The sequence below is a fragment of the Salvelinus alpinus genome, chromosome 6 (genome assembly GCF_045679555.1).
Source record: "Salvelinus alpinus chromosome 6, SLU_Salpinus.1, whole genome shotgun sequence".
Lineage (NCBI taxonomy): Eukaryota > Metazoa > Chordata > Actinopteri > Salmoniformes > Salmonidae > Salvelinus > Salvelinus alpinus.
The window spans coordinates 66,107,101-66,134,110 of record NC_092091.1 but is presented as its reverse complement, the minus strand read 5'-3'; the positions used below and the strand labels follow the sequence as shown (position 1 = coordinate 66,134,110).

The following is a 27,010-nucleotide window of genomic DNA, read 5'->3' as shown; positions in this document are numbered from 1 at the left end:
TTGAGAAGTTTAAGTGTTCAATACGCTACCGTAATTTTACTCACTCAGATCTATGGCTAATTTACGATCTACATTTCCACCCTGTGAGGATTATACACCTAAAAAAAAAAAAAAAAAAAGCTGCCTAAGCTTGACCAATGTTTTTCTGAAAGTCAAACCTTGACACTTTCTTCAAAGTTATGAATGACCCTGTTAAGGAGAATTGACTTAATAGAAGTCAACATTTTAAAAATATCTTTATTTCATTAACCAGCTCAGCACAATTAGCCACCAGAAAAGGCTTTTAGGGGGCTACAATCATGCAGTATTGTAAGAACCACAATTCATAGTTTGAGGAAATATTGTACTACAGCTATATTTAGTGTGCAATGGTGTGGTCAACATGTTAAATACTGCATATCTGGATTAGAACAAAGCTGGTAAGGGTTTTGTGGCAGGAACTTCATATGAATGCCTGTTCAATTGAGTTACAGCCAGCCATTCTCAGATGCATCGTCATACAAAGTTATTTCATTACTTTCACAGGTAACACTATTTGGATAGTCTGTAGAGCATCTACAGATGGACTATCAGTAACATTTCAACTAGCCCTAACCTTAACCCTTATCCTAACAGACCTTACCGTATCCTTCGCAAACAGTTGCTTATCAGCAGATAGTATGACCACATACAGATGGACTATCAAAATAAAGTGATCCTTTCACATTTATAAATACTATTTTTTTTTAAACAATGTTGCATTCAAAAAGACACCCAATAGTTTTCTGTGGGAGATTGACTGGACAATCCAGTTTTACGCTTCAAAGTAGAGAACTACTGCAGTCCAGTGGGGCAAAAAGGCACTTTGGAATATTCTGTTTCCTATCATCTTTCAGGTTCTCATAGTTCAAAAGACATTACTCGTGATGAAACCACAGACACAAAGTAGTTCCGGTAGTGCCCCAGTGTCTTTGTTAAGGGTAGATTACTCATGCCAGCACTTCCATATAATTTTTAGGCACCAATGCTCGCTTCCCCCTCAACTCTCCCAGGAACCACTCATCGTCAATGGACTCCAAGTTGGTGATGACATCCCCCGCCTATAGCAAGAGAAAGGAAAGTTATACTGGAGGCCTAGTACCTGTAGTATATGACTTGATTGTAACTAATAGAATGTTGACAGATACCTTCAGTGAGAGCTCCTCATCACATTCAGCTGTGAAGTCGAACAGTGCTTTCCCTCTGCTTCCTTCTCCATTAGTCACACACTGCTGTCTGTCCAACACTGGAGAGTTGCCTGGACAGAGACAAAGGGAATCATCAGTACCTTAAATGTCCTACTATGCTGCCCTATGAGTAGGCCAGGAATATCTGTATGTATCAGAGGTGGCTGGTGGGGGGAGCTATAAGAGGATGGGCTCATTTTAAAGACTAATGGAATTAATGGAACGTTATCAGAAACCATATGTTTGACTCTGGTCCATTAGTTCCAATCCAGTCTTTACAATGAGCCCATCCTCCTACAGCTCCTCCCACCAGCCTCTGGTATATAGGCCTATTCAAACTGTGGGTTTTACGTTGAATGTATCAGTAGTTGTTTTTTGTCATGTGTCAATCATCACCCAAATTAAACCAAAAGTATAAAAATAAAAAACTCCTAGATTTATATCAAGCAGATAAATTCACCTCCCACCACAAGATGGTGCCATAAGAATGCACTATTATTACCTGAGCTGGTCTCTACGAAGGCTGTGGGGAAGAATCCTTCTCTACCGTTAAGCCTTCCAGAGCACCACTCGGCATCTACATGCTGTGTGACCAGGATACGGTCTCCCTGTTGGAAGGACAGTTCCTCTTCTGTCTGGCCTACAAAGTCATACAGAGCCACGGCCCACTCCACTCCTGACGAACCAGACTATAGACAGGGATATACATGTTAGTGGACACTCTCATATACAAGCTCTAATCATTGTATATACACACAGACTACAGCTAAAGCCAAACACCAGACACTGATACACATACACCTGTATCGTGACGTTAGTTTGTGTTATGTTGTAAAGACTGGTAACAGTACCACATGAACCATACCTGTATGGGTTTGGCAGCCTCTTGGGTCTTGGTTGAGGAAACCATGCCTGAGAAATGCAGTAGCGGTTTTCAGATAGAAAGCATATCGTGTTGACAGTTGCTGAACATAAAACTGAATGGGGAATGAGTGTGTGGGCGTACACTAGTACACTGCTAGAGCCAGTGAGAAGTACATGTAGCACACAGAGTGAGCTGTACTGTATTAATAATAAGGTCTTAGTACAGGGGCTTACACAGAGCTCCTGACTTAACATAAACATGTTGCACAGATTCCATACATTCCGCAGAGGGAAGTATCAGCCTACACATTACGAGAGAGATGGAGGCAGTTCACTGGAGACTAGTTCTAGAGAAACCTTTTGTACTGGTGGACAAACCGCAATAGGGGTACAGGATACGTGACGATACAGCTAAAATCCCCCACGCCAAGAATAAATATTTCACTGTGTTTGTGGCCTGGCCACCTTTGACCTTACACTATGACCTCAGATACAGTATGCCGGAACAACATGAACTTCCGTGGGAAAATTCCAATGTCTCCAATTCTCTGATTTTGTTTACAATGTCAAGATAGGGACACACATCTCAAGCCGATGTTCCTTAATGATTTGAAGGCCCAGTCTGTGTTATGTCATTTAATATACAGTATATTCCATTTCAAGCTAAGAAGTGGGCCTTGAATTAAAAGTCCTACCAGGTAGTGCCATCTTGGTGGGGAATGATTGCTGTCGTTGTGGCGGAGGAGGAAGATCTTCTATGATATCCACAAAGTTGATGGGGAAGATTCCAGTGTGGGCTCCTATCTGTCCCCTCGCCCACTCCTCTTCCATGTACTCCTTTAGCTGAATCACGTCTCCCTCAGAAAAGGTTAGCTCGTCACTCTGCTCACCCTCGAAGTCGAACCGCGCCACACACCTCGGTCCACTGACTGTTGCAGGGGGGGGCCTTGCCTTCTTTGCGTTGGTCGGTGTTGGTGCATTTGACTAAATAGAGAAAAAATCATAATCAAAACACATTAAATAGCTGGACTCATTTGTGTACATCCTATAGACCACTTTATGGGCTGGTTTCTCACACAAAAGACTTTGAAAATACTATTTATTGAACAGTTTTTCGTCCAGGAGTAGGCTTAATCTGAGTCTTGGAAACCAGCCCTATCTCTATAGCTGAAACATTGACTGAAGTCTTACCATAACTTTGACGTAGTTGACAGGGAAGAAGCCAGAGGAGCCTCTACAGGAGCCGCGGTACCACTCACTGTCCATCTGCTCCACATTGGTCACCACATCCCCCTCCCTCAGACCCAGCTCCCCTGGACCCTCTGAATAGGATACAACACATGTCAATCAAATCCCACTGCTGACACCAACTGACAACACAAACTCTAGCATGAACTCTACTTTGCGGATATCAATTGCTGAGGGAAACACAGAACTAAGCAATAAAAACATGCCAGACATATTGCAAATGATTGGAGGTGATTCAAACCTGTAAACCCTTTTTTTGTGAGACTCTTCTAGATTCTAAAAGTTACTTTACTTGGCGTGGATATGTTTGGAGGAACTCAAAACAGCTGTAAAAGCATGCCAGCCATATTGGAATTTATTTGACATGATTAAAATCTAATAAATGGCTTAAAATATTGCAAGGTGTACAGTCCAATAGCCGATGTGTTTGTTACTATAGGACATAGGAGACGTGTTAGGTTGTGTGTTGTGGTGGTCAGCGTGCCAGTGTAGGTACTGTTCCGTACCTGGGGTGAAGTCATGGAGGACCTGCACCTGCAGACCACTGCTGCCTCTACGAGACCCAACTGTGCTGACACCCTGTAAGAGAAAACACATCCAGGTATATGTGGAATTTACAGAAACATGTACAAAATAGGGATTTAGAGACTAAACTAAAAAAATACTCCAAGTTCACAATGAAAGTTCCTATGTGGCTACAAAGAAATAAAAACCAATTGGTGCTAGATATACTAAACATAGGCTAGCCAAACAAAATACGGGCTAGCCAAACAAAATAAGGGGTGGCCAAACAAAATAAGGGGTAGCCAAACAAAATAAGGGGTAGCCAAACAAAATACGGGGTAGCCAAACAAAATAAGGGGTAGCCAAACAAAATAAGGGGTAGCCAAACAAAATAAGGGGTAGCCAAACAAAATAAGGGGTAGCCAAACAAAATAAGGGGTGGCCAAACAAAATAGAGGTTAGCCAAACAAAGTAAGGGGTGGCCAAACAAAATAAGGGGTAGCCAAACAAAATAAGGGGTAGCCAAACAAAATAGGGGGTAGCCAAACAAAATAGGGGGTAGCCAAGTTGCCTGGAAAGTAAGAGGGCAGACATGTTTTGATTGACAGCTCATTGTAAATGGTTGAAGACATTACTTGTGACAGAGCTGCTTTAGTTGGGGCACTGGAGAGAGGAGTGATGACTTTCATGTGAGACTTCTGGACTCGGCCCCGGATGTCTCCCACTTGACATTCAAAGGTCTTGTGGTCGAGCTGCTCCATCAGCAGCAGCAACTCATTTTTCTGTGGGAGAAAATCAAGAAGCATTTGATATTCATTTCTACTAAATTGTCTTTTCCTTAAAGAAAAAAATTATTACAAAACAGTAAGGTGAAATAAGTAAATCCATAAAACTAGTGATCAAATCATGTTTAAATACATTAGTCATTAACATTTTCTCATATCATGTTCTTGTTGTTGCTAGAAGCAAAACCTCCAAAACATGCAGACAGTGATTTACCTGGAATGAGAGTTCCCCTGTGTCTCTCCCACAGTAGTCAAACTCTGCTATCCCGTGGGGAAGTCCAAGCTAGACAAACACACATGACAAAGAAAACATTCAGAAAACATACACAGGCTTATTACTCTGTGACACTTGCCACAACTATAGTACACAACAGTTCCACTGAAATACACCATGGATCTGCCTTGGGGGCGGCAGAGCAGGCTGTCTCGGGGGCAGCAGGGGCAGAGCAGGCTGCCTTGGGGGTAGCAGGGGCAGAGCAGGCTGCCTTGGGGGCAGCAACAGAGCAGAGCAGGCTGCCTTGGGGGCAGCAACAGAGCAGAGCAGGCTGCCTTGGGGGCAGCAACAGAGCAGAGCAGGCTGTCTCGGGGGCAGCAGGGGCAGAGCAGGCTGCCTTGGGGGCAGCAACAGAGCAGAGCAGGCTGCCTTGGGGGCAGCAACAGAGCAGAGCAGGCTGCCTTGGGGGCAGCAACAGAGCAGAGCAGGCTGTCTCGGGGGCAGCAGGGGCAGAGCAGGCTGCCTTGGGGGTAGCAGAGGCAGAGCAGGCTGTCTCGGGGGCAGCAGGGGCAGAGCAGGCTGCCTTGGGGGCAGCAACAGAGCAGAGCAGGCTGCCTTGGGGGCAGCAACAGAGCAGGCTGCCTTGGGGGCTGCAGCAGAGCGGGGTGGGAACTCTAAGCTCTCACCGTATATTGGTTGTAGAGACGATGGCCAGGATTGGGCCTGGGGGGAAGCACAGGTCCCTTCTTCTTGGGCTTCTGAGCCTGGGGCTGCCTGGGTGATGGAGCTGCTGATGACGCTGGTGCTCTACGGGTGGAGAGGGATTGACGTGGACCATTTATCCGGGGCGGGGGTGGCCTTCCTGGGCCTACTTTTGCTGGAGGTGGGCGAGGAGGGAGGACCTTAGCTCCACCAGGCCTGGAAGAGATCAACAGCAGTATGAAGTTAATTAAAGCCATGTGTCTAGGACTGTATCTAATATGTTATCAATGGATCTTTACCCCTCTCTATCCCCTTAAATGACCCACGATGTGATGTTACTGACCGAGGAGGGAGGCCCGGTATGGGCTCAGAACCAAAGGACTCCTACAGTTCAAATCAACAGAAAAAATGTTGTTACTATTATGTTCAAAGAAGCCAGTCTAGAAACAGATGTGAATTGATGACAACCAGGGTACTTCTCTAATCTCTCCCAGATCACATTTAACACCACATGGGATTGAATGACCTCCCCTGAACAAAACAGACTTACTACGCCTACTACCATTGCAGCGCTCAGCAACTAGGGCAACCATAGCAACCAAGTGAATGACTGCTCAATGTGCCCTTCCTTAGCCACTGCTAACAGCTAGCTGTACAGTACTAGTCAGTCATTGTTTACACTACACTGGCCCCTTTGTGTGGTCTGCGGTTGAGAACCACAGGTGGAGGTGAATGTTGGCGGTGGCCAGGTAAAAGGCTGGTTTGTCAGGCTAGTTTAGCACTGCTTCTGACAGGGCTGGTTTTCAAGCCACCATGAATGAACTGACACGAGATAATCGTGAGTGGCGCTGAAGAAAAATACAAAGTAGCACTTTGACTTGTCTTTTTATGTCCTTTTAGCTAAGCCTTCTTGCTGCACAAAAGCCCAGTTATGTCATAGCCAAGCCGGGCCGGGAGCTATTGACTGGCTCTGGCTTCCCCAGAGAGAGTGCAGTATTATGGTGGTGTGGAGGAAGAACTATGTCAGTAATCTCTTGTATTTCCTGTTTTCTAGTAGTAGAAGAGAAGCTAGGTAGCCGACTGCAGATCAATAGTGCTTCTGTTAGAAAAGTATATGGGGAAGGAAGGTGGTAACACTTACCTGGAAGGGGAGGCGGGTTGAGATGCTTTGTTTACGGGTCACGGGGGACGGCAGTGACCCTACAGGCTTCTGTGCAGGGAGAGGAGGAGGGTTGTCCAAAGTCCCATCGAACACTGAGAGAGAAAACAGTCAACGTTTTAGACTGGACACACTGTACTGTAAACTGTACAGTCAACTCTTAATCCATGCAAAGGTTTGGGATCATTGTAATGTTGCACTAATTCAATGGCTTGGTGTTGCCATGAATGAACGCTCTGAGATGGAACATGCACATACTCAAACTACGTGTCGAAGTAAATAAAGTATTGAAATTCGGATTAACTGACTCACTTATCAGGAGTCGACTGTACACACTCACTAAGACACCAAAGCACAGACACACACTTTCAAACATACACACCTACAGTTTGTTAAAGAAAATGGCTCGCCAGCAAAAAAAAATCAACAGCATCTAATCCATCATTTGGTTATGTCAAAACGTTTTATTTTGGGTAGACCCAGATGCAGATCAGAGTGCCTTTATGTAAGGTCATACATGTGTGGATCTGGAGCATGCCACATAACTCACTACTCAGAGAGTAGAGCAGGTGGACTAGACTCACGTTTTCCTTTACTGGGCACTCTAATGGTGGTGGGTCTTCTGGTTACACTCTGTCTGCTGAAGGAGCCGCCGCCGCCCACAACACTACGCACAGGGTTCACCGGGATACAGCCTGGAGAGAGACAGAGACAGAGACGGCCAGTGTTGTCTCATCAATATTTGTCAACATATAGGTCCTGCATTAGGACTATATGACAAATTCTAAGCAATGTTTAAAACCTTTAATGCCAATCTGGACCCTCTCTTTCTAAAATTATCCGCCGTAATTGTTGCAACCCATATTACTAGCCTGTTCAACCTCTCTTTCGTATCGTCTGAGATCCCTAAAGATTGAAAAGCTGTCGCGGTCATCCCCCTCTTCAAAGGGGGAAACACTCTAGACCCAAACTGTTATAGACCTATATCCATCCTGCCCTGCTTTTCTAAGGTCTTCGAAAGCCAAGTTAACAAACAGATCACCGACCATTTCGAATCTCACCGTACCTTCTCTGCTATGCAATCTGGTTTCCGAGCTGGTCATGGGTGCACCTCAGCCACGCTCAAGGTCCTAAACGATATCATAACTGCCATCGATAAAAGGCAGTACTGTGCAGCCGTCTTCATCGACCAGGCCAAGGCTTTCGACTCTGTCAATCACCGCATTCTTATCGGCAGACTCAATAGCCTTGGTTTCTCAAATGACTGCCTCGCCTGGTTCACCAACTACTTCTCAGATAGAGTTCAGTGTGTCAAATCGGAGGGCCTGTTGTCCGGACCTCTGGCAGTCTCTATGGGGGTGCCACAGGGTTCAATTCTTGGGCCGACTCTTTTCTTTGTATATATATCAATGATGTCGCTCTTGCTGCTGGTGATTCTCTGATCCACCTCTACGCAGATGACACCATTCTGTATACTTCTGACCCTTCTTTGGACACTGTGTTAACAAACCTCCAGACGAGCTTCAATGCCATACAACACTCCTTCCGTGGCCTCCAACTGCTCTTAAATGCTAGTAAAACGAAATGCATGCTTTTCAACCGATCGCTGCCCGCACCTGCCCGCCCGACTAGCTTCGCTACTCTGGACGGTTCTGACTTACAATATGTGGACAACTACAAATACCTAGGTGTCTGGCTAGACTGTAAACTCTCCTTCCAGACTCACATTAAGCATCTCCAATCCAAAATTAAATCTAGAATGGGCTTCCTACTTCGGAACAAAGCATCCTTCACTCATGCTGCCAAACATACCCTCGTAAAACTGACTATCCTACCGATCCTTGACTTCGGCGATGTCATTTACAAAATAGTCTCCAACACTCTACGCAGCAAATTAGATGTAGTCAATCACAGTGCCATCCGTTTTGTCACCAAAGCCCCATATGCTACCCACCACTGCGACCTGGATGCTCTCGTTGGCTGGCCCTCGCTTCATATTCGTCGCCAAACCCACTGGCTCCAGGTCATCTATAAGTCTTTGCTAGGTAAAGCCCCACCTTATCTCAGCTCACTGGTCACCATAGCAACACCTACCCGTAGCACTCGCTCTAGCAGGTATATTTCACTGGTCACCCCCAAAGCCAACTCCTACTTTGGCCACCTTTCCTTCCAGTTCTCTGCTGCCAATGACTGGAACGAATTGCAAAAATCACTGAAGCTGGAGTCTTATATCTCCCTCACTAACTTTAAGCATCAGCTGTCAGAGCAGCTTACCGATCGCTGCAGCTGTACACAGCCCATCTGTAAATAGCCCACCCAACTACCTCATCTCCATATTGTTATTTATTTTTGCACCCCAGTATCTCTACTTGCACATCATCATCTGCACATCTATCACTCCAGTGTTAATGCTACATTTTAATTATTTTGCCACTATGCCCTATTTATTGCCTTACCTCCCTAACCTTACTACATTTGCACACACTGTATATAGATTTTTCTATTGTGTTATTGACTGTACGTTTATCCCATGTGTAACTCTGTGTTGTTTGTGTCGCACTGCTTCGCTTTATCTTGGCCAGGTCGCAGTTGTAATGGTTAAATAAAGGTGAAATAAAAAAATTAAAACTGCAGGCTAGTGACGTTTTTTGTAAAGTAGTGTCGATAAAGAGGTTATAAATTAGCTTATATGTGTTTTAACTATACTTAGAACACTTATACTACTAAGTTAACCAATTAAGTCAGTGGTGAAATGCATGCTGCTGTACTTACTCATGGGGTTGTCCATGTATTCATTCACTGCCTCTGTGGTGGTGATGGAGGCCGAGTTGTGGTTGTTGAGGTTGAGGCCCAGCGGCTCCTTGCGAGGCTTCTCTGGAGAGATAGGAGGTACCAACCTGGGTTCATCCTCCTCTTGCGGGAAGAGGTTCTTGGCTCTGGCCGCTATGGAGAGCTGCGACCGGGAAAGGATGGCTGTCTTGGCGGGGGGTGGAGCCTCTGGTTCTGGTTCCTTGGGTTCTGGGACTATACTGGGTTTTCTGTGGAGCACGGGTCTGGGTGCTGGGGTTGGGATGGAAGGAATAAAGGGAGTGGAGAAAATGGAGATCGCCCCCTGGTAATTATTGCCATTACTGGGCTTCTTGATTGAGGGCTTGGGGGCAAGGGCTGGGGCTGGTTTGGCTGAAATCACAGGGGGTTTGAGGTGCACGTTCCTGGGTAGAGGCTCTGGTTGTTTGAACTCTGGTTCCCCATCGCCCTCCTGGCTCTCAAAAGCCTGGATCCGGGCCCGGATGTTACGTTGGCTGTGAAGGGCGGCCATGTCACCGTCCTCGTCACCTTCCTCGCTTTGGTCGCTCCCGTCAGTTGGCGTCTGATTGTCACTAGCGTCACTAGTGTTCTGGTCGCATTGGTCCTCGGAACAAAACACATCTAATAGCTCCTGTAGGTACTTCCCCGAGGGAGGAGCCTCGACTGCTGTGTCATCTACAGAGCTGGAACCACTGACACTGAGCCTGACCAGAGTCTGAACTTTGACCTCCTCTGTGATTGTCTGTTTGCAGGATTTGGAACGAGGAAGCGGGATGGGACGTTCAGTGGCTACTGGGACTGTTGAGGAGGGGATTGTAGGTTCTAAGAACGTAGTGATAGTGCTGGGTTCGGAAGGTTTTATTGGCCCATCCCATTGTACAGAAACAGATGGAGAGAGAGACTGGGTGTTTGGGATTGCACAGCTGGAATCTGTTGGGCTGGGTTGGGCTGCGGCTGACTTGGGGTCAGTTTGGTTCTTAGTTTTAGTGGCTGTGGCGTCTACTTGGATAAGACCAGAATCAGATACAGCTGTTGCAGTGGTAGAGTCACTTTGTAAAGGCTTGGGTAAGTATGGCCTTGGTGGCTTTTTTGGCTTTATTTTCACTGAGAAGGAAGAGATTATAAACAATACACTTAGCCTATACTCACACCACACACCACAAATAAAAACTTTGACTAAAAAGTGACGTTACATTGTTTTAGTCGTGGTAATACAAGGATATGATATTTGCCAACTATAGAGTTTTCGTGACGTTGTCAGCTAACCCATCTGTAATCATCACTCTCATAAGCCTCACCTGTAGATTGTCTCTTCGCGATTGGCTGTGAGGATGCAGTGCATTCTGGGCCAGCGGCGGTGTCGTCCTCCACAGGGTCGGTCTGCGTGGCGATGGCCGTGGATCTCCGGGGGGCGGCGGTCGGCGTGACAACGGTCTCCTGGGTCTTCTCCTTAATCACCTGGTCATAAGATGGCGGTGGCTAAGACACGAGAGAGAAGGTACACACGATCACACACACGTTGACCAAGCAAATGTGTAGCGGTGTGATTATTATAACTTGTATTCTACATGCAAGCTTGCTACCGTCCTACATTGACGTCCTATAGTAGTACAACATGCAGAACCTGCCGTGCTTGTTTCACTGCTAAATTATATGTTTTCTTTGAAAGTAGTTCATCATCTCAAACATTACACTGAAAACTGTGAAAGACACAGGAACATGGTAAGGTGGATCAAACAAAATCCAAGTTCAAATCCATGCAGAACACCCAAACTGAACAGGCCAAGAACACTCACCCTGCTGTCTCCCCTAGTATTAGAGGCTGATGTTAGTAATAAACCGTACCTGGGTATCTGATTGGATGCACCCTCCCCAGATGGGCTGTGAGGGAGGCGGGGCTGCCGTAAATCCCCCAGAAGCCCCTGGGTACCAGCCGTTGGCAGCAAGCGGCTCGGCTGACAGGATGGTGATCTCTGGACGTCTGAAAGACAAACAAGTCCATTACGCACAATACAGTAGACTACCTCAACCAAACGTGACATGCAACAGACTGTTGACACTTGTCTTATGTTGACAGAAAGCCTTATGTAGCCATCATTTGTCATAAATCATTATATAGCTTTTTTAACACCATGTGGCCATAATTTTGTTTTTGTTAATATGCTATTTTATAGACCATATTACTTTCTTTAATGGTTATTCACCAGTTGAGTCGAGGACTGTAAGTCAACATTAATATCAGTACGTTTCAAATGAAAAATGTGTATTGCACTGGAGAGCACAAGTTCTTTGCCATGGTGCACTTTACCTTGAAGCATTTGGTGTTTGATTTTTGGAATAATGAGGGTAGAACTGTATTCAAATCAGAGAGCTACAGACAGACTATGAAGTATTATGAAACTCCTCTGTTTACTTTACCTTCTGTCTCTGGTCTGTTCACTTTGGGTGCTGGTTCTCGCTGTGAGAGAAAATTATATGAAATTAATCTCTTTCAATCTGATATGTAATGAATTGAAAGAGACATTAAAAAAACACTTGGGGGATTCAATCATGTACAATAGCTATATACCAGAGGAGGCTGGTGGGAGGAGCTATAGGAGGACGGGCTCATTGGAATGGAATATATGGAGCAGAGTCAAACACATCAATGTATGGAAACCACATGTTTGACTCCGTTCCATTCATTCTAGCCATTACAATGAGCCCATCCTCTTATAGTTCCTCCCACCAGCCTCCTCTGCTATAGACAGACTTTAATCATGCTAGATACAATATAAAACTATGAGAATATACCAAATAATGGACAAACTCAACAATGAGAAACTCACTATGCTTGATGGCAGCTCGTATTGAGGACAGAGGTCCTTGGCTGGAAGAGAGAAGAGTTACCAGTTTGACTGGAAAATAAGATTTCTTACATTTATACAACCTGTGAAAGCAAAGTATAATGCTGGCAACAGTCAGACTCCACCGGATTACTACACTGGACAGACAGTGCTAATTATCCACAAGCCAACCAGCCACCTTTATAGGCTTGAACCAGGACAGAGGAATTCTCAACAAAAATAAATGACAATCTCAGCAAATAATCCTGACATTTGAAAACATTTCACTGTCATCCATAGGTATCCTAGACTTCATTATATGATAAAGTAAAAGAGATAATATATACCCCTTTACCTCTAAAAGACCTGAATAAGTGCAGAGTAACACCAAAGGATGATAACAACAGTGTTGATAGTTGCATCAAACCTCTTTAGCTGCAGTGGTCCTCTCTGCACTGCAGTTGCCACTGTGACGGCCACATCCTCTATCCCACTCTATCGTCAACTCCAATCCACACAACACAGCTACCGCTGCATACTGCAACCAAAAGAAGAGCCTACCTCCGGTACATGCGCCTGTTATACGCCAGTAATCAGAGTGAGAATGGGACAAGTACCAGAGACGCAGGCACAAGAAAGAGGACAATCATTAAATAGCAAGCCCTTTGAAGAGTTCAACCCCGCTTGCAACTTTCCACAATCCCTCTCCAGAAAACCCTTAAAACGCAGCAGGACGCAGATCCAATCCACTGAATATCCTTAGGCATCGTCCATCTGTTACTGTAACAATGACTCAGAAATAGCCCAAGTCTAACACCTCCTCCTCTGGCCACCACACCAAGCCCGGGGGGTGTCCAAAAGTGCAGTTCTGCAATATAACGACCCCTCTTGCTGATCTGTATTCCCAGGTCTGATCTGACTTCCTGACTAGTGTAGTGTTGGAGCTGACACCGCACCCCTCCCAGGCTGTGCCAGAATATGTTCCCAGAAGGGCCAACTACACAGTCTCAACGGAACGGGGTCATGTTCATTAGGGCACACAATGGAATATGTTTTAAAACATTTTTGCAACTGAAAACAAAAATGTCTTATTGGACAATTCCAGGGGGTCCCTCCAGGTTTCTGTTTGTGTATGGTGCTTAATGAACAGGATCCAGACCAGACCCCCATAGGCCCAGCACCTTCAACACATCCTGCTCATTAACTGAACTGGAGATGATGTAAACCATCTGGAGAGGAAGACAGCAACACGCCCCCCTGCCTCTCCCACCACAGCACTACGTGGATAATTAGGACGATTAGTTAAGCCCATAAACAAATAGAACAACAGGGAGGTTAAACGTCCAATAGTTGATCAACAAAAAAAAGGCTTGTATTGGAACACGTTGACGTTTGCTGTACTTTAACAGAGGAGGCTGGTGGGAGGAGCTATAGAAGGACAGGCTCATTGTAATGGCTGGAATGGAACAAATTGACGTATCAAACATCTGGAAACTATGTTTCACTCTGTTCTATTTATTCCATTCCAGCAGTTATAATGAGCCCTTCCTCCTATAGCTCCTCCCACCAGCCTCCTTCTGTGTCAATACCCTGGATTGGAAGACATTGAAAAGGTGCTGAGTTTTAATGAGTTATCTAGGTAGGGTATTCCATGTTGTGAAAGAAAGGTTACAGGGTTGGAGTCAGTTTACTGAATTGAAATGGAATTGACCCTAACCCTGGACGGTAACCAACTTGGCTCTGGGGGCGTCAACAACTGAGTCAGTGTGGTTTTGTCCCCCATTCAAAAAGCTCTGACCTTCGGACACAGTGGACACAGTGTCCAACCGTCCGTCAAAGAGGATGGATCAGCACATTGTTTGCTACCCTGCACCATTCACAACTCTCCCTCAGCAGCGCTGCCTGTTAAAGAGACAGTGTTCTGGCCACTGCAGCCCTGACAGAGCCGTGGAGCAACAGAGGTGGCTAGGGAGAGCTGGAACAACCCAGTGTTTATACTGGACCACGCAACATTATCACAATATTAACACGTTTCCTTCTCTGTATTGAGCAAGACAGACATATTGAAAATGCCACATTTGTAATTCAATGATATGGATAACTTACCTGGAATGAAAAGCCTCAGACTTATTCCTCTCTGTTCGATCTGAAAAGAAAAGTAACCAGCGTTTCCTTTTTAACGGTCACATTTGAAAGATCAATTTCTAACTAAGAAAATACCCTAATTTTGTACAAAAACAAAGCAAGCTGCAGGTACAACGACACAGGACAAGTGAACAAAATAACTATGGACTTTGCATACCTTCTTGCCGTTCATCAAAACTAATAACTTGATCAACCAGTTACAAAGAATGACATTGACATGCAAATATCAAAAGCATTTAAAAAAAAAAAAAGAACATTTCTAAACACAAATAATTGTTTTGTTAATGCTCTCATCTTTATTTCATCAAGCCAGACATTATATCTGAACCATGATCTGTATAGCTACAATCTCAAAGAAAATCATATGTAAATAGGGGACCATGAGCAATATGTATGGAAAGAATGGCTCTCCCTCATTCTAAAATGCGCTCTCCCTCATTCACACTTTCAATGGCTTATTCTGGACGCCTGACATTTCAGGGTCTAGATGGGATACAGCTTTTATCAAACTGCCGTTAAAAGTGGAATTGTTTTGCATTGTAGCTAACCCTAACCCTTTCCCAACCTTAACCTAGTTCCCCTAACCTACTACGTTAATTTCCTAACCTGCTGCGCAGGTTCTCCTAAACCTGCTATGAAAAATAAATGTTGACAAAAGCTGTATCCCTTCTAGACAAACCACATTTCAGATGGAGCGAGCATTCACCCAGGACATGCTGTACAGGTGTTATAAATGTGTCATGTCTTATTTCCATATATGAAATCTTCGCAAAAGATACTGAACAGACATCATTCCAAAGTTATGTCATCAGCTTTAAGATATGATGGACTGGCTAGTGGTTAGTGGTCCACAGAGCACAGCAGCTAAGCAAACATTTACATTCATTTGACTATACTAGAGTATATGAGTGTATGAGGCGTTTGTGCCATAGGAACTAAAATAAATCAGACAAGTAGGTCATATGAGGTTATTAGGATCCCTTTGTGTTAAAAATCATGCATTAAGCCATCTTAATATTTTGATGCTCATTTTTGTTAGCATCCTGCTAAAGACCTGACGCCATCGCTTCATTCTCTTACAACCAGTATAATACTGTTACAATGTCGAACACCACACTTGCCATCTGCCATATGCTACTGCCTCAAACGTATGTTACGGACTCTACTGAAAGCTACTTTGATGAAAAATGTCTTTCTATGCCTGTGCAATGTGGTTGTCCCACCAAGCTATCTGAAGATGAGTGCACTAACTGTAAGTCACTCTGGAAAGGGGTGTCTGCTAAACGACTCAAATGTAAAGGTAACATTTTTACCTCTCTATGAAACAAAAAAGGAAATAACAGTTTGTTAGTGAATCAAATCCTCAGAGACATTTTCACACATTTCTTTGCACTTTGGTCTGTGAGAGATTGTTTACCTGCATCAGTTACAGTGACAAAGACAGAATGGAGAGAGGTTTTCCAAGAGGAAATCGTTTGACATTTACATACCGGTAGATACAATGCCATACACACACTGGTCAAAGGCAAGTGCAATGGAACAATGAATAGGATTCAATATCTAGTGGATTTTCAATATTCAACATGCGCTTCATTTACAAGTTACCGAGCTGTCAGTTGGAATACAGTGCAATCCCTGCTGAAAGTATTGTCTATAACCTACTGTGAATTGTACTGACAACATAATCTCACAGTGAAACATAGCAACAAGAGCTGCTCCTACCTGTTAACGTTTTAAACACATTTCACAAATGTCCTCCAAAATGGTGTGTATTATTTCCTTCAAGTCCCTCCCTACTTTTCCATGCTGTGTGTTACTGTGTAAAGAAACAAACTCCACGACTACGAACGACAACAGAGAAAGGGAGGGGTCTCTCTCTCTCTCCCTACGGGCTGGTGTGTTGACTTGGCCAATATGATCAAATGGAATGTGGCCATTCAGGAAGTACCACTCTACTGTCACTCTCCTGCTCTACTGAAAAAGGTCGATGGAACACTACAAAAAAAATGACCCTCTGCTCTGATCTTAAAAGGCACAGTTCACACAAAATACAAAATATGCCAGGATTTCTTCTGGCCTTGCTTGTTACCAACTGAACTAGGTCATTTATGTTATTAAAGGGGTTGTTCTGGGTTTGTTCCAGCCCAACACCTGTGTTTATCTAACAAAATCAAATCAACATGTTGTCTTCCTGTGTCAGAGAGAGCACAATACTGTGTATCTTTCTGTCCATCTTCCCTATTGGCAGGGTGTTAATGGTGGGCACACCCATTCTGACGCTACATCTCTGTTGGCCAGATCCTTGTATTTCCCTATTGTAGCACCACTCCCTGCTCTGGAAACATGCATAACTCTATTATTTGGTCATCGGTCTACGTTAGTGTTAGGAAGTAGGCTACATATTAAAGACCTTGGCATACTGTGGGACTATGTTTTGCTGGATTAGAAGGTGGAGTCAACTGTTACTCTATTCCAATCACATCATAGATAGTACATCCGGACATAGCGCCACATCATTTTCGTAATTTAGCAGACGTTCTTATCCAAAGCGACTTACGGCAGTGAGTACATACTTTTTCGTACTGTTCCGCCTGTGGGAGTCGAACCCACAACCCCGGTGTTGCAAGCGCCATTCTCTACCAACTGAGCCATAACATATCCTCTTTCCTAGAAGTCACTCAGCAGGTCGTGCGACCATTATGAACCACACTTTTAGATAAGATATAGCTGTAGAAACCAGGCATAAAAGCACTCCATCAATATAAGTACTTTCATCAGATACTTATTATTGCTGGCTTAGTGAAGAGGCTCAACCCCCTTTCTCTGAGTGGTGGGAGAGAGACATTTGCCAGGTCATGGACTCCTCCCTCGGAGGGCTTTTATGGAGGGCTTCCAATAGTAAATATCCCATGACAGGTTATGGACAAAGACACAATAAATAAATAAATAAAAGTATAAGATTAGATTAATAGCCTATTGAATAAGAAATAAATATCATTAACACCAAAAAGAAGCAACAAAACAAGAGAGGATGCAAAACAACTGTCTGTATCTCATTAAAGAGAAAAGAAACAGAGATATGGTTTTAAAGCTGATTTGCTTGCTAAAAGACCAGCTACAATAATAACCATTGAAGAGAACCCATACAGAAACACCACAAAATGACTCACTATGACACATGCTAACATCACTCAGAACTGGGGCAGCCCTCTGTACAGAACGATTGGTAAGAGGGAGTGTACAAAAAAAGCCTCTCCCTTAATATACAAGCTAGGCATATTAGCTTAACCACCTAACTGAGGAACTCAATGTAACCTTGCTCAATACCCTAGATGCAGTTGCACCCCTAAAAACATTTGTCATAAGAAACTAGCTCCCTGGTATACATAAAATACCCGGGCTCTGAAGCCAGCTTCCAGGAAATCTGAACGGAAATGGCGCCACACCAAACTGGAAGTCTTCCGACTAGCTTGGAAAGACGGTACCGTGCAGTATCGAAGAGCCCTCACTGCTGCTCGATCATCCTATTTTTCCAACCTAATTGAGGAAAATAAGAACAATCCAAAATGTATTTTTGATACTGTCGCAAAGCTAACTAAAAAGCAGCAAGCAGCACACTAAAAAGCAGCAAGCAGCACACTAAGAGAGGATAGCTTTCACTTTAGCAGTAATAAATTCATGAACTTCTTTGAGGAAAAGATCATGATCATTAAAAAGCAAATTATGGACTCCTCTTTAAATCTGCGTATTCCTACAAAGCTCAGTTGTCCTGAGTCTGCACAACTCTGCCAGGACCTAGGATCAAGGGAGACACTCAAGTGTTTTAGTACTATATCTCTTGACACAATGATGACAATAATCATGGCCTCTAAACCTTCAAGCTGCATACTGGACCCTATTCCAACTAAACTACTGAAAGAGCTGCTTCCTGTGCTTGGTCCTCCTATGTTGAACATAATAAATGGCTCTCTATCCACCGGATGTGTACCAAAATCACTAAATGTGGCAGTAATAAAGCCTCTCTTGAAAAAGCCAAACCTTGACCCAGAAAATATAAAAAACTATCAGCCTATATCGAATCTCCCATTCCTCGCAATCTTTTTTGAAAAGCTGTTGCTTAGCAACTCACTGCCTTCCTGAAGACTAACAATGTATACGAAATGCTTCAGTCTGGTTTTAGACCCCATCATAGCACTGAGACTGCACTTGTGAAGGTGGTAAATTACCTTTTAATGGCGTCAGACCGAGGCTCTGCATCTGTCCTCGTGCTCCTAGACCTTAGTGCTGCTTTTGATACCATCGATCACTACATTCTTTTGGAGAGATTGGAAACCCAAATTGGTCTACACGGACAAGTTCTGGGCTGGTTTAGATCTTATCTGTCGGAAAGATATCAGTTTGTCTCTGTTTGTCCTCTGACAAATCAACTGTACATTTTGGTGTTCCTCAAGGTTCCGTTATTAGGACCACTATTGTTTTCACTATATATTTTACCTCTTGGGGATGTCATTCGAAAACATAATGTTAACTTTCACTGCTATGTGGATGACACACAGCTGTACATTTCAATGAAACATGGTGAATCCCCAAAATTGCCCTCGCTAGAAGCCTGTGTTTCAGACATAAGGAAGTGGATGGCTGCAAACGTTCTACTTTTAAACTCGGACAAAACAGAGATGCTTGTTCTAGGTCTCAAGAAACAAAGAGATCTTCTGTTGAATCTGACAATTAATCTTGATGGTTGTACAGTCGTCTCAAATAAAACTGAAGGACCTCGGAATTACTCTGGACCCTGATCTCTCTTTTGAATGACATATCAAGATTGTTTCAAGGACAGCTTTTTTTCCATCTGCGTAACATTGCAAAAATCAGAAATGTTCTGTCCAAAAATTGATGCAGAAAAATGTATCCATGCTTTTGTTACTTCTAGGTTAGACTACCGCAATGCTCTACTTTCCAGCTACCCGGATAAAGCACTAAATAAACTTCAGTTAGTGCTAAGTACGGCTGCTAGAATCCTGACCAGAACCCCAAAAATGTATCATATTACTCCAGTGCTAGCCTCTCTACACTGGCTTCCTGTTAAGGAAAGGGCTGATTTCAAGGTTTTACTGCTAACCTACAAAGCATTACATGGGCTTGCTCCTACCTATCTTTCCGATTTGGTCCTGCTGTACATACCTACACGTACGCTACGGTCACAAGACGCAGGCCTCCTAATTGTCCCTAGAATTTCTAAGCAAACAGCTGGAGGCAGGGCTTTCTCCTATAGAGCTCCATTTTTATGGAATGGTCTGCCTACCCATGTGAGAGACGCAGACTCGGCTTCAACCTTTAAGTCTTTATTGAAGACTCATCTCTTCAGTAGGTCCTATGATTGAGTGTAGTCTGGCCCAGGAGTGTGAAGGTGAACGGAAAGACACTGGAGCAACGATCCGCCCTTGCTGTCTCTGCCTAGCCGATTCCCCTCTCTCCACTGGGATTCTCTGCCTCTAACCCTATTACAGGGGCAGAGTCACTGGCTTACTGGTGCTCTTCCATGCCGTCCCTAGGAGATGTGCGTCACTTGAGTGGGTTGAGTCACTGATGTGGTCTTCCTGTCTGGGTTGGCGCCCCCCCTTGGGTTGTGCCGTGGGCGAGATCTATGTGGGCTATATTCGGCCTTATCTCAGGATGGTAAGTTGGTGGTTGAAGATATCCCTCTAGTGGTGTGGGGGCTGTGCTTTGGCAAAGTGGGTGAGGTTATATCCTGCCTGTTTGGCCCTGTCCGGGTGTATCATCGGATGGGGCCACAGTGTCTCCTGACCCCTCCTGTCTCAGCCTCCAGTATTTATGCTGCAGTAGTTTGTGTCGGGGGGCTAGGGTCAGTCTGTTATATCTGGAGTATTTCTTCTGTCTTATCCGGTGTCCTGTGTGAATTTAAGTATGCTCTCTCTCTAATTCTCTCTTTCTCTCTCGGAGGACCTGAGCCCTAGGACCATGCCTCAGGACTACCTGGCATGATGACTCCTTGTTGTCCCCAGTCCACCTGGCCGTGCTGTTGCTCCAGTTTCAACTGTTCTACCTGCGGCTATGGAACCCTGACCTGTTCACTGTGATTACTATTATTTGATTATGCTGGTCATTTATGAACATTTGAACATCTTGGCCATGTTCTGTTATAATCTCCACCCGGCACACCCAGAAGAGGACTGGCCACCCCTCATAGCCTGGTTCCTCTCTAGGTTTCTTCCTAGGTTTTGGCCTTTCTAGATTTGATTTGATTTAGGCTCAGGACTTCAAACCAACCAGAGAGGTCAGAAGTAAGGTTACATCCCATGGAGGGTGGGGCTAGGCTATGAAGGCACAGCTGTGTGGAGACAGGGGGCTAGTTCCCATCCCTAATCAGTCCATAAAGAAGCATCTTCCTCTATATCCCGACCCCGGTAACATGGCATGTTCAGGGAACGTGATCTCTCATATTCTGGGTTTATTTATACAGCGCAGGAATCTCTGCTTCTTCCCAAAACCCCATAAGACTTCCAGGGGTTTTCATATCCTTGTATCCTACTTCCCACACAGGCAGAACAGACACTGATGTCATCATAGGGTAGAAATAAAGTCTTCCCTATACTTTCTCAAAGGGAGTGTTTCAAATGATTTAGGGTGGGCTGGGGGTTAATGGCTGGGTAAGTGGGTTGGTGGGTGAACGCAACAGCTGCACATTAACTGTGTCCAATCCAGAGCCATTGTGGGTCAGTTTTGAGAGATGTTCTGTAGGAAGTCAAACCCATGGACCAGACAGGTCAGTTGGACTAGCCAGTAGAAATAAGGAACCAAGTCAATATTGTGTGTCAATTATTGAACATAATTGTATTATGTTAATCAATGAAACTATCTGGCAGAAATACATTTGTTTAAATTGTATTCATTTAGCAGACGCTCTCATGCAGAGCGAATTACAGTAGTGAGTGCATACACTTTCATCCTTGTTGTTTTGCACTGAGCACAGCACAACCCTCCCCCCCATGTGAAACACTATGAAGACAGGTCAGTTGGACTAGCCAGTAGAAATATAGTGTGTCAATTACTGAACATCAATTTATCAGTATTATCGTTAATCAATGATAAACTATCTGCCAGAAAGAGTGAAGCATTCTGGGTGATATTGAAATACCAGCTTTTGTGCACTGCACATCTATTTTCTCTGTTGAGGTACTACAGTACATTAATATGTACATCTCATTTGCTACAAGGGAAACAGGCTCTGCATTAATATTTGAGAGCCTTTTCATCACACAAAAGAAAATAGTTATTTCACAGCTGTCATTACGCTGCCTCCATGTGGAGTCAAATTGATAAGTAATGAATTTGTCGACGTCGAGTGGGGAAGCTAATATTTTACAACGGGACAAAAATGGGACGAGTCAATTAAAATCTAATATGCCTTTTTGGAAATAGACAGTTTAATTGCAAAAATACTAATGATGGTTGGATTTGTATTAAGAGATAAGCCTCAGCTAAGGGAGACACGATTCTTCAAAGGAAGACAAAATATGAATTCCTCCTTCTCCATACTCCTACAGCCACCCGAGGGTGAGAGAGACACAGAGAGAGAGAGATGAGGGGGTCTAAGTTATATATATATATATATACACATATATTCTGCTTGGAATAATAAACAGTCAAAGTGGAACAGATATTATGTCTACGACTATAAAGACATAACATTGTGAATGTGGAGCGCTCTATCCTTGCATGAAAAACAGACAAGAGGAGACAGACATGTTCATGTCACCTATGAATAACACGGTGTCAGGGGCTGATTCTTAACATGACTCATGTCAAGACATGATTAGGTGATGTCAAAGAGGAGTCATCCATGGGTGTTTGGGAGAGATGACAGTCTAACGGAGATCTTGCTCAATGCAAGGAGGTTAAACTTTGGCCAATTGAAAATGCCGATGAAGAACAGTATGCACAAAGCAATCATCAATGATAACATATGGCATCATACGGTGCACGGCATATGAGTCATATGAGATAATGTATATTACTCTTAAAAAGTGACAAGCATATACTGTATACTGAAGCCTTAATAGGCTAATCTCAGCTTGTGACAGAAATAACTTCATATGATATAGCCTAGCTAGCCTACACACATGTGCAGTAGAGTTGGCAGTTGGCACCATTATCAAGTTACAAGACAACAGTTCCTGTTCGCCTGTTCCATCACTCTCTACACAGTCAACCCACCTGCCCATAGGATCAGCCTGATCTCCCCATACAGACAGCTGCAGTTAACCCAGGCCTGAACGAACACACTGGGCATGGAGGCTTGTGTTGGGTGGGGTGTGTCTTTACTGGGAAGTCAGGTGTTTGCTCAACAGGTGTTGCTGCTTAATTCTCCCCTAACTACACTAGGAAGGTCTAACCATTCTATGGGTCCAAACACATTGTTAGATTGTAAATTGCTCGGCATAGAACCATGTTTAGAACCAGAATTCAAAGGCGAGGGAAAGTTCAATATACCAACAGCCATTGAAATGTAAAATAGTAAACCAAACGCAATGACTAAATTCAAATCAAACTTTATTTGCCACATGCGCCGAATACAACAAGTGTAGACTTTACCGTGAAATGCTTACTTACACGGCCTTAACCAACAGTGCAGTTCAAGAAGAAGAAAAGATTTACCAAGTAGGCTAACACAATAAGAATAACGAGGCTATATACAGGGGGCACCGGTACCAAGTCAGTGTGCAGGGGTACAGGCTAGTTGAGGTAATCTGTACATGTAGGTGGGGGCGAAGAGACCATGCATAGGTAACAAACAAACAGTGAGTAGCAGCAGTGTAGGGGGGGGGGGGGGGGGGGTCAATGTAAATTGTCTGGTGGTGATTTTTATGAATTGTTCAGCAGCCTAATGGCTTGGGGGTAGAGGCTGTTGAGGAGCCTTTTGGGCCTAGACTTGGCGTTCCGGGACCGCTTGCCGTGCGGTAGCAGAGGAAACAGTCTATAACTTGGTTGACTGGAGTCTCTGACAATATTATGGGCTTTCCTCTGACACCACCTATTATATAGGTCCTGGATGGCAGGAAGCGGTCCCGGAACGCCAAGTCTAGGACCAAAAGGCTCCTCAACAGCCTCTACCAGCCCCAGTGATGTACTAGGCCGTTCGCATTACCCTCTGTTGCGCTTACGGTCAGATGCCAAGCAGTTGCCATACCAGGCGGTGATGCAACCGGTCAGGATGCTTCCGATGGTGCAGCTGTAGAACCTTGAGAATCTGGGGACCCATGCCAAATCTTTTCAGTCTCCTGAGGGGGAAAAGGTTTTGTCGTGCCCTCTTCACGACTGTCTTGGTATGTTTGGACTATGATAGTTCGTTAATGATGTGGACACCAAGGAACTTGAAACTCTCGACCCACTCCACTACAGCCCCGTCAATGTTAATGGGGGCCTGTATGGTCCGCCTTTTCCTGTAGTCCACGATCAGCTCCTTTCTCTTGCTCACATTGAGGGAGAGGTTGTTGTCCTGGCACCACACTGACAGTTCTCTGACCTCATCCCTATAGGCTGCCTCATTGTTGTCAGTGATTAGGCCTACCAATGTTGTGTCATCAACAAACTTAATGATGGTGTTGGAGTCGTGTTTGGCCACGCAGTTGTGGGTGAACAGGGAATACAGGAGGGGACTAAGTACACACCCCTGAGGGGCCCCAGTGTTAAGGATCAGCCTTGGCAGACGTGTTGTTGCATATTCTTACCACATGGGGGGCAGCCCGTCAGGTAGTCCAGGATAAAGCCTACATACATGTATTCATTTACAACCCTTTCTCTTGATATACATGAAGATTGTGTGGCATAAAATATATGAATATGAACACATTTTAGAAGTGATTTCATCAGGAAATAAAACGACAAAAGCAAAAATATACAGAGCCAAAATGAACAGGATCAACCTGTCTGCCAAGTGCCAGTGGTTTTCCAGATGCATTTCCAGCAACACAGTTAGCACCAAATGACACAGCTTGGCTGGCATGAGATGTGGAATATTTTAAGTGTCGGGACATGTACAATTTGTTGTGTCATCCTTCCTGTCTGGCTGACAGAGTTTCAGGGTTTTCCAGACCATTTCCTTATGGTTGTAGCACTGTTTACTGACTGCTGTATCTGATACACACAGGTAGTTGCTACCAGCTGCTGTATAAAAGTATACTTTCACTGAATGACACAGTGAGAGCATTGTGTCAACCATAGCAGCTGGATACTGTACTGGTACAGAACAGAACTAGGGATTATTTCTATATATCACTAGAAACTGATTTGGAGTTACTAGAAGGCATGAGAGAAGTGAGATGGAGCAAGGGTTTTCAAACTTTGGGTTTGCGTACTATTATTATAATTTTTTTATATAGAAACTTCTTGAATTTTTTTTATGTGAACAATTATTATTTTAGGAAAATCGCTAGCTGCAACAGAATACAATCGTTGATACCATTGTATGTCTCTGCATCAAGTATGAAGGAAGTTAAAGGTAGTTTTACGAGCCAATGCTAACTAGTGTTAGCGCAATGACTGGAAGTCTACAAGAACAGTTAGCATGCTAGCTGTTCTTGTTGATTGGACTCGACCATCTGAAGTAGTAATTTTCAGATGGAAAAATAGTTTCAGTGTCAACTTAAACGATCAAAACCAGATAGAAAGCAGGCAGAAAATATATTTTACTATTTATATTTTTGAATAATATCCTATTTGAGAACTAACAATCAAATAGAAGCTAGACAGTCAGGGAGAATATCATATTTTAACAACTGGGCATTCAGGTTACATGCCCATTGATTTTGTTATAACGTTTGAGCAGAGGAACACAACATTAGCCAAGGCAAAATGCATAGAATTGCTGGAAATTAGCTTCAAAACTGCAACAAAAAATATCTCAGCTCAATGGAATGGAACAATTTGTAGAATTGCATAACATTTGCTTCACAACAATAAGTTATATGAATGACATTGTATCATTTCCTACACACTTCACCATATGTTTCATGATGGAACACTGTTCCAAGTTGTCATGTTCATGGGTTAAAAGGTAAAAGTCCACGTTTTGAAATTATATTGCCCCAAAGTGTCAAACACATGTAGCCTACTTCAGGAGACGCTGTATCAAAATTACAAGAGATTGACAAGTGGACATACCTGTTACTTGATTTCGGTTCCGTATATCCCTCAACTGCTCCTCCTCCTCTTCTCTTCTGGCTTCAGCCATCGGAGATGAGAACACTGCGGCGCCTGGTAATTTCCGGCAAATTAGAACCGTGTCATTAAAAAAAGTATTGACTGAGGTGGGAAATTAATTTGCCTTGTAAACAGTCTCGGCTGGTGCGTAAAGAGGGGTCTTTTCGAGTTGAGAAAACCCGAAGTAGACCTACGCCGGCCACAGAGTATAACTTTCTACAACTGTGTTTGTGTTAATGTAATTTTGCAGAATAGGAGGGGTAGTTAGGCTATAGCTCCCTACCTTGTCCGCACCGACGGTAGCCCGAGCCGAATGTCAACAACAGGAACTGAATTGTCTGGCAAAAGCAGTATCACAAATGGAGATAGTGCCCCGGGATTGAGAACAACTGAGTGGAGATGACAGACCGCAACAAAAGTTTCTCTCCTCACCACAGTGTCTGAGTAAAACCACTGCGACCCGAACAAATAATTGTAGCCTAACGGAGTGAGTGGTCACAGTGTTCTCTTGTGCGTATTTGGGAAGCTGTTATCCATAAAACATTTTTAAAAACAACATCCAAAGCACCGCTATTTGCCCATAAATACCCAGACAGCCGCCCATAGTGATGATGCTAGTTCACCTGTCATTCAATACATGTTACGGCTTGCAGAGACAGGCAGAAGCTGTTTTTTGTTGTTGAATCACATACAAATTAAAAGGCAGCCTACTACTTTACATATTAGCCTACTAACTGTGTTGAGTTGTGTAAAAACAAATGGTGTAGTTATTTAAGCTAGTAGTAATGATTATGTATACAAATGTATATTTCCCCTTCAAGGTAATCTGATTTCCATACTGTACGAACTCTTCCCTCCCACCCTGTTGCACTACCAGTGTGTGACTTGCACCTGACTCGGGTGAAGACAAGACAGTCTCCCACCTCGTCTCCTTGGGGCATGGTAGTTCCACAGGTATTATCTTGTTAGACAAAGAACAGTTAGCCAGTAAAGACCACTCATTTACAGCAGAATGGTCTGACTCACCACAACCAGCCTCTGACCGTGTGTTTGACGATGATAGTTTGGCTTTGACATGGCTGCCTAAAGTCGACCTCCAGTGGACAAGTCTTCATCACACTTTTGATCATGAGTAAAAGCATAAAGACTGACTTTTATATCTATTGTGAAGCATAGACAAAAAAGCTCATACATTTAATACTATCTTTATTACAGTATAGTCTACCATTGCATCTAGGAAATCATATGGCTGAGGTAGTATTTTGAATCCTATTTTGGATGTTTCACATCTATTAATTAATCCCCAAGTTTTATATTTGAATATTGGCACA

At 43.8% G+C, this 27,010-nt stretch overlaps 1 protein-coding gene across 1 annotated transcript; it reads right to left on the bottom strand.

Moving 5' to 3' along the window:
- Window positions 1-217: 217 nt before the first annotated feature.
- Window positions 218-26,256, bottom strand: LOC139579134 (SH3 domain-containing protein 19-like). Its single transcript, XM_071407444.1, has 21 exons — window positions 25,963-26,256; window positions 25,641-25,733; window positions 14,421-14,460; window positions 12,318-12,358; window positions 11,908-11,947; window positions 11,335-11,470; window positions 10,788-10,968; window positions 9,454-10,593; window positions 7,266-7,376; window positions 6,664-6,776; window positions 5,866-5,906; window positions 5,507-5,738; window positions 4,821-4,889; window positions 4,457-4,603; window positions 3,824-3,896; window positions 3,261-3,391; window positions 2,765-3,053; window positions 2,071-2,117; window positions 1,708-1,894; window positions 1,167-1,276; window positions 218-1,079 (listed from the first exon to the last, which is right to left on the bottom strand). Exons 2-21 carry the CDS (start codon window positions 25,708-25,710, stop codon window positions 969-971), a joined length of 3,309 nt encoding a protein of 1,102 aa, XP_071263545.1. The 5' UTR covers window positions 25,711-25,733; window positions 25,963-26,256; the 3' UTR covers window positions 218-968.
- Between the last annotated feature and the right edge of the window lie 754 nt (window positions 26,257-27,010).

Coding starts and splice junctions, on each gene's coding strand:
- LOC139579134 (XM_071407444.1), bottom strand. CDS start 25,710: ATGGCTGAAGCCAGAAGAGAAGAGGAGGAGGAGCAGTTGAGGGATATA. Junction 11,948..12,317: donor ACGAGCTGCCATCAAGCATA/GTGAGTTTCTCA, acceptor TTTCTCTCACAG/CGAGAACCAGCACCCAAAGT. Junction 11,471..11,907: donor GAACAGACCAGAGACAGAAG/GTAAAGTAAACA, acceptor TTTGTCTTTCAG/ACGTCCAGAGATCACCATCC.